The 12,713-nt window shown below is 37.2% G+C and overlaps 1 protein-coding gene across 1 annotated transcript; it reads left to right on the top strand.

Moving 5' to 3' along the window:
• Positions 1–2,813: 2,813 nt before the first annotated feature.
• LOC126483841 (gamma-glutamylcyclotransferase-like) lies at positions 2,814–5,889 on the top strand. The gene is made up of 3 exons (XM_050107053.1): positions 2,814–3,422; positions 3,549–3,682; positions 5,140–5,889. Exons 1-3 carry the CDS (start codon positions 3,318–3,320, stop codon positions 5,432–5,434), a joined length of 534 nt encoding a protein of 177 aa, XP_049963010.1. The 5' UTR covers positions 2,814–3,317; the 3' UTR covers positions 5,435–5,889.
• Positions 5,890–12,713: the final 6,824 nt, after the last annotated feature.

The following is a 12,713-nucleotide window of genomic DNA, read 5'->3' as shown; positions in this document are numbered from 1 at the left end:
GACTGCTGGATTGGTCAGCAAGTATTTAGAGTTACTGTTACACTCAAGAGCATACCCATTTGACACAGTTGCATTTTGTTTATCAAATAATGTCATTCAGTCTCACCATTTGATTTCTTGACACATGCGATTTTCACAAACAACGTTTTATAACTATGGAAGGGTGAGAGAGAGCAAGGGTGGGAGCGTATGTTAGATAACACGATAACAGTGCAAAAAAACCGTCATATACACAGTTCGATCATTCACAATCTCATCACGAAATACAAGTCCAATGCTCCCCCTTGTTATCTACGTGAAAAGTTAGAGTTCACACAAGGCGCACAGCTGCTCACCACTCCGAGACTAAGTCCTGCGATACAATACAACGCGAAATTTTCTAATTCGTTTCACTTCCTAGCTACCTAAAGACCGATCATCTGCTTTCACGTCTCCGCCAGCACTGTCCCTCTGCCCGTCTCTGGCCGCATCTCTCATGTGCTGAACATCGTCGCTCAACTGATTAGTACAGTTCCCTTCCCTGCAGCCGTCCATTTGATTGGCTACAGCTTATTCTACATTATTTTACATTTTAACATATTTAAATAATCAAAGCCTGACCACTGTCACATCCTAAATAAACGAATAATAATATCCATTACATAATAAATGTTAAATTGAGATTTTAGCATTCAGGTCTTTGTTATAAAACTTGTTAATTTCACTTTAACAGTAAATCTAAACTATAATAGATATGATCAATACTCAAGTTTTATTGGGATCGCCATGAAAATTTAAGAAAAACGGTAGATTAAAATTACTGTGGCTTGATTCCCTGAATTACTACAGGATTAAATAGTTTTCGTAAATGTTTCCCTTTATGGCCGAGCTTATGTCCACCATATTTAACACTGCTACGCCTCCCTGGACAAAAACAGCTCCTAAAGGTTTCCCTATGATGTCGGTTCTCGTCTGTCTCACTTGCACACTACAGTGCTTAGGATTGATCAGCCTGACCTCATTCAGCACAATAGATGCCTGTGAGTTTCCTCATCTCATGGCGAATCTGCGCTCTTTGTGGCACACGGTCCTGGACTGCAGGATTCGTTTCACAACTCCTGGAAGGCTGTCTCTTTTGTCCATATATTTAAATGAGAACGACATGCTCGTTAACTCACAGTCACCACAACCGACATTCAAGGTGGGAGAGATGGACGGATCAGTATCACACTCTAGCAAGTCTTTATCACTAAATACATGGCAGAAAATTCTGGGGTATGGGATGAAAGATCAGAATTGCCATTATCTTAATTCACTCACAAGTTAGTAAATATTAATTTATTATCCCTTTCAAATCACATAATGACACACTGTACCAATACTCATTTTATCAATTATGGCTCTAATATTCTGAGAATTCTTCAAGGGTCGTTTTGAATCTTGACGATTCTCTCTTCTAGACGTGGATGGGTACATAGAGCAGACAGTAATCGAAATGGGAACTGCTTCCGGAAAATCATGAGGATTACTAAACTTTTATACTGCTACTAATTACTAATAATATAATTCACATTATACAACTAATAATACTTGTGGGAATTTTAAAGGCACACTTGTAGAACAGGCGTGGATATATAGCAAAAACGTAGATATAAGTTCAGAATATAAATAAAAAATTACATAAGATATTAATTAGTAGAAGTGGTTGTATCGAATGTGCTGTGCAACCGCTGAAACAATAGAACAATTACGCAGTTCAGTTGTCTTGCTGAGAAGATCGCACATTTTTTAATCTGGAAGCCGTCCTGACGGGAGGCATATCTGCCATCGCTGCAGATAATTATTTGACACACCGCCACTATTATATATATTAAAACGCAATCTCATTAGGCGTACTCATAGCTGCTCACAGCAACAGAATTAATGTTGTTGTGTTATTCAATTTAGTATAATATTTTGTAAATACAGTGATATTATTTAATCTTGTGTTTCATTTATGTTGCAAGCTATTGTTCCAATTAAACTGCATCTTGGCAAGGCTAAAGGTTTTGTGTTACAATTTATATCAAGGTCCACTACGAACCAAAGCTTTGGAATTATTCAAACTACGAAGTCCGATATTTACCATAAAATCACAGTAAATTTACAATAAACGGACCTTACGCAAAAACCCATTGTTAAGCGCGCAAAGTTTGTATAAACCTATCACATACCATTATTAATAATTATTATCTATCTGTTGTCTGATATTCAAAATCCTCACAGGAAAAGCCACGGCAAGAAAAATCAAATAATGAAAGCAGTTGAGTGGGGGTTTCACACTTTGCGTAAACGATACCCCCTACGTTTTTTTACGAACATAAAAACTAACCTTACTTCTGACGAAAACACTGTAAAGTCGCTGTGGCAACTTTTCCAGTTCGTTGTCACTGATATTTTGCATTATTGCTATATAGAGTGACTGACAGTGTTGTTCAGATACTTGTGAACATATCGACGTGGTTAGAATCCGTATTCTAAACTTGAACTTCTATGATACTGTGTGGTATTTATGTTATGATTCTCAACATAACACTATCAATATTTTCACCCTTGTTTCATTAATGTAAAACTTAAGGCACAGGAATAACATACGTAAAACATTCTTAATACTGACTGTTTTTTGTAATATTAAATTTTGTCTGTGGGCAAACGTTTCTTTCGTATACCACGTAACAACTGAGCAAGAATCGTTGGAAATATTAATAATACCATTTCAGGTAACCTTTTGTCAGCTGAAACGTTACATTAGGCCATCATAAATAATCGTATATACAGGCGCGAACATTTCTCGATTGCATTGACACAGTTTACTTCTTACTTGCGCCTAATGACAATGTGGCATCCACAGTGATAAATCGCGTAAGCCCATAAATCGCAGAAGTAACAGAAATCGCAGGTGTAGCAGAAATAGCGGAGGGATACAAGTTGTGAATTCGTTAACTGCGACTCTTCACTGCGACAAATCGCAGTTCAGAATGACAATTACTGAAAAGCAGCAGTTACAGAAGTCACTGATATCGGGGAATCGCAGTTTAGCCCATCCTTCTCATTCCCAGAGAGGTTTCTACCGTATGGCGAAGTAGCGTGTGTATGACAATGTCATATGACTACAGCACTCCACGTACTTAATTGTATGTGTCGTGATCACGAGTAGGTTGTGGGCAAAGGAACTGTGTTTGACTGTTAAGTCGCTTTTGCGAGCGTCGTGGGTTAATGTTTAGCAAAATAAATTCTGCTGGAAAATACCACGTTAGTGCTTAAAGTCACTTACACTATATGCGCTTAAATAAGCAGTAATGGGCGGAAAATTCTTTTATTTTGCATACGGAAGTAATTTGCTAGCAAAAAGGATTCACATAAACAATCCATCAGCAATAAGGATATCAGCAGCAAAGCTTAAGGTAAATCGGAAAAAGTTAAAATTATGGGAGAACTATTGACACATCAGCTTGCCGAAAATCTGGAAAGCGAGGTACAGTTAAAGAAGGATTTAGGAAAATTGTTAGTACTGCATTGCCTTTTTGCAGGATTTCCGACTGGATTTCGGAACGTGGGCCGAGAGATGGAGAGGTGCAGTAGCAACGCTAGTGCCAGAACAGGGCAAACACGTATGGGGAGCGGTGTGGGAAATTGATAAATCAAATTTGGCGGATTTAGACAGGTCAATAATTTTAAAATACAGTTAGTGTTTGCAAAAGCAATCTGAGAATTACGGTAATGCGAAACTGTAGTGAACTAGTATTTCTGAACTAGTGATTCAGCGGTGCAAATTCGTGTAATAGATTTCTTGAGAAAAAGAACAAATTGTGTCAGATTCCCAATATTGTTATAAAAAAGAAATCTTTATTGCAAGAATTATAAAAATTTCTCATTATCACACCATATAGAGAGACGCATGAAGTATAATTTCTCAACGACTGAAACGAGTAATGCGCTACCCACCACGGTACAACATTGGGGCCAGCGTTTTTTATGTAAATTTACCTGTTAGATGTTATGCTGTGCAATTTTACAAAGAGAAATAATATATTCATATGTACGTATACTAAATATTCACTTAAGCAGTAGTAGTGTAGATATTCTCAAACAGATTTGTCAGATAATTTATACGTTGGACACACCATTCTTCCTTTTAATCGTGTATTGTGATTGAGTATGCAACAATTTTTTTTCATGTACTGCCACCATTCCCATAACAGTTCTACGCAAAAGAATTAGTGTGTCAATATAATGTAATGTAAATGCATGCTAATGGTAGTAATGGTTCACACAACTATTCCCTATAATGATTTAAGTTTCAGTTTTGGGTTGCGAATGACCTGTGAGCTGCTGTAGAATTTCCCCAGGATGTTAAGCCCTATTTCAGATGCACATTAAAATATTCATAGTAAGCACTTGCCTATGCACAATCGTGAACTGTTGAAAGTTAACTGTGCACTCAGCTTGTAATTGATTTATTCAACATGGTTATTCCATTTTAAATCACTTTGTCTTCAAATACTAGAATCCTTGTTGCCTCTTTATTTACAGTGGTTAATTGTTGATGGTGCTTCAGGGTGATGCAAGATATTGACATGGAGCATTCTGCTGCATGTGTCATTCTTTTTCTTGATTTATGTGGCCCATTTTATCAGTACCTACCATGAATATGTCTCTCCACAAAATAGAAGCACGTTCACAGAATCTTGTTTTGCAGAATAGGCAGCTAAATGTGACTGATTGACATCACAGCCATGAATAAAAATTTGTGTACAACTCTGCACAAAGAGTGTTTTCAAACACTAACACTCGCCAAACACCTGTTTCAACTAAGTAATTTATGACATGCCTGTAGGAGGAATGCTGATATAGTTCTTTTAATTTTCTTTGTATTTTTTCCATATGATGCTAAAACTCATGGTCTGGTTATCAGATAATTGCTTAATATTTACTCCTGTACAAGATAGTCTTACTCCTTGCTTTATGAGGTGTCAGCAGTAGATGAACACAATCTCCACAATTGAATAAATTTTATGTGTAAACTTTGAAAATTAACAATGCTTTCAGTTTAATTACTATACATATATCATTTGCTAATTCCCTCAGTTGTGTCATTCATTTTTTTTTTTCTGTTTTCAGGCAAGAAGGTGTAAACGATGGATTTTATTTTCCCATGCAAGTTGATGTGGAGAAGCCCTCAGGAGAATTTGTAAATTGTCGCTCATATCAGCTTTGTGATACGCCAACAAAGATATCTGAAGGAGATATCATTCCTGAAAACAGGCTGCCATCTGCACTTTATTTGGATGTTGTCATACAAGGAGCAATTGAAAGTGGATTACCAGATGATTACATAAATCAGTTGAAAAAAATACAGCATAATGGTTATGAAGGTGTTGGTAATAAATTACAGTTCTTGATTTCAAGTCAGTAGTTATCAGCAAAGGGATATAAGTTAAACATAAGATATGAAAGCAGGGAAAAATTGAAATTACTTTTTCAGCAGTATTTGTTAGTGTAAGGTGAGTAGTTAATATAGCTGAGAAATTGGAGAACATTAAGGAATGTACGGAGAGGGAAATTAAAAATAAAAAAAAAAAAAAAAAAAAATATGTTCACATGGCTGAATACTATGTGGTGGAACTGATAATGCTGTGTCATCAGTCTTTTTTTTTTTTTTTTTTTTTTTTAATTTGATTTACGAAGTCAGGCAGTGACAGTCACTAGTCTGAAGGGACATACAATAAATATTAGTACAAGCATTTTCTTGCAGAAAACAAATGTGTACTGCTGATTCATAAAATATGCCTTTCTCTGGAAATGTGTGTTCTTGCAACACGAAATCTTAACCGTAGGATTCAGAAAAATTAAAGTCTTTTTGTCAAGGAAGAGGTAGTTCCCAATTCTGTCTAGTCCTGCCACGTTGTCTCTCCCGTGAATGAGGATTCTGCATAACTTTTTTGTGTAATCCCATTACTGACAAATTATTGGAAAGAATTACCATATTCAAAAACAATTTAAAAATTGTGTGTTCATTGGCTTTTTTTTTTAATTTTCGAAAGAGATATTGGTATAATTCTGTTACTGTGGTCTCATTGGCTTGTAGAAAAACTAAAATATGTTCATTTTTTATCTTTGGAAAATAAAATTTCTTTTGTTACTAATAGTAATTATAGGTTTTTTAATTTGTGGAATTCCTCAAAACAAGAGTTCCCACACATAGTTCAGTCAGCAAAGGAAAATTAGGGGAAAAATTTGTATAGTCACAAACTTTTGTAGAGTGAAGGGGGGAGTGTAATGAACAACATACGAAAAATCCTGATCAGCGGGGTGTGAGTGCAGAGATGAGGGTTCTTTTTAGAGGTCACATTTTTATGTTTTTCGTAATTATCTCGAAAAATGTGGCATTGAACAGAAATGTTTTCCAGTACAAAATTAAACTAAATTAAATTTCGTACAAGAAAGGTCCTATTCATTTTTTCCCTAGGACCATGAGTACTGCTCCATGTTGCAAGGGACGGAAAAATCACATATTATTAAAAACAGTATTTTAATGGCATAATATTTATGTTAAGTGAAGTGGGTTAAGAACAAATATTAAATGTGTGTACTCCATCTAAGTTCAGGGAAACCATGTTAAAGGATGAATTGTGTTCTGGAGGTGTAACAGGGTGAAAAAGGGGTGGGGGGGTTGGGCAGGGTTGAAGTTAGAAGCGTGAGGGAAAGTAGGTTACTGGATCATGGTCCTAAAGTTCCATCATTACAGGTCTGTAAACTGAAGAACAAGCAGGTAATTCCCTAATTTCTACCGCACTATGTCACAAAAAGAAACTACTAGGTACTTCACAACATTAAGTCGACCCTTCCGCAGCTCGCGTTAAGAATCAATGGCGGTACAGTGTGCAGACACTTGCAGATTGGCGTCTATTTTCCACATAGTGTGTTAACTCTACATTCAATATAGATATGATTTGCAAAGTGGAGTTATAATACTAATGCAAGAAAAGCATATGAATAGATACTATGTAAATCTGTGCTCACTGTTCTACAGTGCTAGAGGGGAAATTGATTCTCAGTGATCCTGCATGGCTGCTGTAGCATTCTTCTGGGAAAGACAACTACCCCCACCATGACTGCTGTTCATTTTTCAGTTTACAGGCAGACTATACCTGCCCAGAACTTCCTGCCCAGTTCACTCATGTGAGTAGATAAAATAACTTCACTGACCTCTTGTTTATACAGTGGAGTTATTTTCTGTTCATTGAGTGAGTATTTATTTGCAGTTGTTAAATAAGCTAATATAAAACAAAGCTCAACAGCTGGGGCTGTCAACAGTTTACCACACCCCCACCCCAAGTGTAACACATAGTCGATATGTATACGACTATGTCGATTTAATTTTTTTCCACTATTAATGGCTGGTATTCTTTTTGCATGCTGAGGCTATCAAATGCCTCACCCCATCTTCAGCTCTCCCAACATCTGAAGAAGCCCAGAGACTTAAATTGCCTCACCCCATCTTCAGCTCTCCCAGCATCTGAAGAAGCCCAGAGACTTAAATTGGCTCCCTCTGTAAAAGCAGTAGATCACCTAGGTTTATGGAACTTCAGATATTTCAGCATAATCAAGCAATGGATTTCAGCAGATTACTGTTGCAGATATAAATGTGTTCAGTCCTATTCCATCAGACACGTTTGACACTACACTTGATACATACACTGTGGATGTGTGATAAGTGACTTTGCTCAGTGCAGCTCACTCTACAAGTGTCAGGAATTCCTGAATTGTAGAGGTTTGTGCAGCCTGTCGGTAACACAATTAATGTTGAGAGAAGAGCAGTAACTACCTGGTCATTCACTAATCCATCACCGTGACTACAACATGATTAAATCGCTTTACAATATACAGTCAGTGACTGAAGATATCACATTTACCAGTTCAGTCCCTTTCCCACCAAAACTACATAGGTCACCGACAACAGTAAAATTACAAATTAAGCACTTCTCACCCATTGTTTATAGGAATGCAATTTTACATAAAAGCTCACATAACAACTGCAAATCACTCAATAAATTGAAAGTAGCTCCACTATTCTCAAGCTCAGTGAGGTTGTTTTGTCTACTTGCATGAAAGAGCTGAACATGATATTTTGGGAAGGTATAGTCTGTTTGTAAACTGAAAAGCAAGCTGTGATCACGCACATGAGTGCAGTCTTCTGTGACTACAGTTGTATGTGTGAGTTACGTTTGCGTGATTGTGTATGTGTGTGTTTGTCGTCTAATTTTGACGAAGGCCTTACTGGCTGAAAGCTATATTTGTGAAAGTCTTTTTGTTGTGCCTATCTGCAATTCAGCATCTCCACTATATGGTGTGTGGAAGCTTTCCTTTTCACAATATTGTTACATTCCATCCTGGCTTTTCCATTGTTTAAGATACAGTCACAACTTCAATACTTAATAATATGAGTTCACATTTTACACTGAGACACTGTCTGCAGGCCACACACACACACGAATGCTTCATTGCTGACCACAGTGTGATGACATTCATTAGCAGTCCACACTTCCTGGTCACGGCATCACTCCAAACTCAGCTGTTTCTGTTGTGTCTCAGATGAGAGTGCGGCACCTTTGTGTCCTTCGTAGTAATCAACATTTGATACTGTTCGCAGCACTTATATACCCTACCACGCCTGGTAAAAACAATAAACAGGTACGAAGGTAATGGGCATTGGGGTTGTCCTGCCTGCCTGTCACAGGTAACTGCAACTCTAAGTATGTACATACCAGGCAACGGTGTGTAAATGTATGAAGTTACCTTGACATCTGACCTTGTCTTTTGATGTGGCAATAACTGTGTGAAACATTTATTCATGTTATCTGGATGCTTCACTTTTTTTGTCAGGCAGTGTATTTTGGCTTTGAACACACTGACCTTGATTGGTGAGTGTCTTTCCTGTATTTGCCCCCTGTTGCCTTCCCACCTATGGTGGTGTGATCATAACAGTTTCATCACAAGCATTCTATTGCAAAATTGTTTTATATATATAGCAAAATTCATTTTTCTTTAGTGCTCGACTATTGTTGTCAGGTCCCTTTCTTCTTTGGAGTCCACAACACCCCTAAAGCACAACTGCAAAGAGCACATGACCATTCACTGGCCAGTCCTAATTACAAATCTGTAGTCACTTTCTATGCTGTGCCCACATTTGATATTTGCAACAAACCTGGTCACAGTAGATGTTCTTTACGCTACTGCTAATTAAAGTCACATTTTTCACATTCACATATTTCATTGGTGTAGTGAAATGAAAATGAGATGTGTTGCTATGCTTTATAGCAGCAACGTACCACTACAGAAGACATTCTTACACTGTCGAGCTTTTTTACAATAACCAAGATTTCAGCTTCTTAATGCAACTTCAGAGGACTATTCTGTGAAGCCTCTTAATTTGTGTTGGTTTTGGTGATGTCTACTGCCCCACCACACACATACCATTGAGAGATTTTTTTTGTGTGTGTGAGGTTCCAAAGTGTTCCCATGAACAGCTAGAGATCTATACAATCCACCCAAGCATAGCCCTATTTGCCTCGGTAAGGCATTTAAGACTGATTTCTTATATCAATCACCATGATTTAAAACCCATTTGCTCTCTGACCATGTAAAGATTTCTTTCTTTCTTTTCTTTTCTTTTTTTTTTTTGCAGAAAGACGATAAAGTTAAATTAAACAAGAGGCAGTTTCTCTTTCATATACACTTTTTGTCCAACTTTACACTATACTTTTTTAAGATCATTATTTTAATAGCATGGTTTGTTTAATTAACATGAGATGCTAAATTTAGCATGCTATTTACGGCATTTCATGTTACCTTAATTTCCACTTTTATGAATCTCGGAGTTGCTCTCGTTCAACTTGTAAGCAAAAGGGAAAAGTCTGAGGAATCAATCAAGTCCCACTAAGTCATATGCTTAAACTATTTTGGAGAATACTTTCCAGTTTCCATTTACTTTACTTTCCCAGTTTTGTATTTTTATATTCACTGCATTCTCACCTAAGTCTCTATACAGATACACTGAACATGCTGTATTGCTTTCACAAGGTAAGTGCTCCTTCATTGTGTATGCATTTATTTATTTTTTTAAAAGGAAGTTCCAGGTCCATCCTCCTTCGGACCCACCTGACCTGAGGTGTAGGTTCCCTGTTTCATAGGTAAAGCTACCCTCTCTTTCGTACCAAACTGGTTCAGGTCCGTCTTTCTTTGGATTCACCTGAGCTCAGGTACAGGTGCCTTTTTTCCTCGGTAAACTTACACTCTCATCGTCATACCTCTCTACAAATCTGGATACATTCCACTTTCATGCTTACAATCATATACCTAGTCTCTGACCATATGGTTTTTACCGTGTCTCATATTGAAGATTTCTCCTCAGCATAGTGATCTTATCCATTCACATGATGTCACTAATATAATCTACAGCCATTTAACTTACTGGAGAAAACAATGTCTGTCATGACCTCTGGTTTTGCCTGTAAAAACAGTGTCATTACCAGTATATGGCCAGATAAGAGAAGGATTACAGCAATAGTAACATCTGCATATTGTTTATGTGGAGGATAAAAAAGACAAAATCTCACATACAAACTATATAAAAGTATTTAGATCATTTTTAAAAATATTGTGCAAATAAATACCATATTTACCTGACAAAGTTTTTTCCAAATCTGTCATTTGAAAAATTGGGGTCATCTTATATTCACAGATTAAACTATTGCTGCTGAGGTCAAAGTTTTACATTATTGTCTTACATTTATAGACGAAGCTTTCAGCTATTTAGGTTTTGTATAAATTTATTTTGAAGATTCCGAAGGCGAGCACCCTTAGAAACAGTGCTATACAGGAGGAAACAGCACTAAATTCCATCAAATTACAAACTTTCGTTGTATTTAAACAGGTTTGCAACGAAAGTTGTCATTCATGTCTTGATAGTGTATATATAGTGTATGTAAAGGTAACATTCAAAGACGAAAAATTTTGTCCTTCAAAACCGATTACTTGATTCTGAACCAAAGTCAGTATTATATTTGGTTATGAGAACCTTATTGAACTACAAAGGGGGTTGTAAATGAGAATACTGGAATACAGGGCAAAAATGTCACAAATTTGCAATCAGCCTCAGAACAAGGTGGTGACGTTCAGATGAAATGAGAAAAAAAAAATTAATCAAGAATTAAATGTCCAACAAATGAAACGTTGTTGTTGTCTTCAGTCCTGAGACTGGTTTGATGCAGCTCTCCATGCTACTCTATCCTGTGCAAGCCTCTTCATCTCCCAGTACTTACTGCAACCTACATCCTTCTGAATATGCTTAGTGTATTCATCTCTTGGTCTCCCTCTACGATTTTTACCCTCCATGCTACCATCCAATGCTAAATTTGTGATCCATTGATGCCTCCGGACATGCCTACCAACCGGTTCCTTCTTCTCGTCAAGTTGTGCCGCAAACTCCTCTTCTCCCCAATTCTGTTCAATACCTCCTCATTAGTTATGTGATCTACCCATCTAATCTTCAGCATTCTTCTGTAGCACCACATTTCAAAAGCTTCTATTCTCTTCTTGTCTAAACTATTTATCGTCCATGTTCCACTTCCATACATGGCTACACTCCACACAAATACTTTCAGAAACGACTTCCTGACACTTAAATCTATACTAGATGTTAACAAATTTCTCTTCTTCAGAAACGCTTTCCTTGCCATTGCCAGTCTACATTTTATATCCTTTCTACTTCGACCATCATCAGTTATTTTTCTCCCCAAATAGCAAAACTCCTTTACTACTTTAAGTGTCTCATTTCCTAATCTAATTCCCTCAGCATCACCCAACTTAATTCGACTACATTCCATTATCCTCATTTTGCTTTTGTTGATGTTCATCTTATACCCTCCTTTCAAGACACTGTCCATTCTGTTCAACTGCTCTTCCAAGTCCTTTGCTGTCTCTGACAGAATTACGATGTCATCGGCGAACCTCAAAGTTTTTATTTCTTCTCCATGGATTTTAATACCTACTCCGAACTTTTCTTTTGTTTCCTTTATTGCTTGCTCAATATACAGAATGAATAACATCGGGGATAGGCTACAACCCTGTCTCACTCCTTTCCCAACCACTGCTTCCCTTTCATGCCCCTCGACTCTGCCATCTGGTTTCTGTACAAATTGTAAATAGCCTTTCGCTCGCTGTATTTTACCCCTGCCACCTTCAGAATTTGAAAGAGAGTATTCCAATCAACATTGTCAAAAGCTTTCTCTAAGACTACAAATGCTAGAAACGTAGGTTTGCCTTTCCTTAATCTTTCTTCTAAGATAAGTTGTAGGATCAGTATTGCCTCACGTGTTCCAACATTTCTACGGAATCCAAACTGATCTTCCCTGAGGTCGGCTTCTATCAGTTTTTCCATTCGTCTGTAAAGAATTCGCGTTAGTATTTTGCAGCTGTGGCTTATTAAACTGATAGTTCGGTAATTTTCACATCTGTCAACACCTGCTTTGTTTGGGATTGGGATTATTATATTCTTCTTGAAGTCTGAGGGTATTTCGCCTGTCTCATACATCTTGCTCACCAGATGGTAGAGTTTTGTCAGGACTGGCTCTCCCAAGGCCGTCAGTAGTTCTAATGGAATGTTGTCTACTCCCGGGACCTTGTTTCGACTC

The sequence above is a fragment of the Schistocerca serialis genome, chromosome 6 (genome assembly GCF_023864345.2).
Source record: "Schistocerca serialis cubense isolate TAMUIC-IGC-003099 chromosome 6, iqSchSeri2.2, whole genome shotgun sequence".
Lineage (NCBI taxonomy): Eukaryota > Metazoa > Arthropoda > Insecta > Orthoptera > Acrididae > Schistocerca > Schistocerca serialis.
Note: the sequence above shows the minus strand (reverse complement) of the source record. Positions and strands in the feature narration are given on the sequence as shown.

Excerpts from the sequence above, each read along its gene's own strand:
- LOC126483841 (XM_050107053.1), top strand. The coding sequence starts at position 3,318 with ATGGGCGGAAAATTCTTTTATTTTGCATACGGAAGTAATTTGCTAGCA. Across the intron at positions 3,423-3,548 it reads TATCAGCAGCAAAGCTTAAG|GATTTCCGACTGGATTTCGG; the intron begins GTAAATCGGAAA and ends GCCTTTTTGCAG. Across the intron at positions 3,683-5,139 it reads AATTTGGCGGATTTAGACAG|GCAAGAAGGTGTAAACGATG; the intron begins GTCAATAATTTT and ends TTCTGTTTTCAG.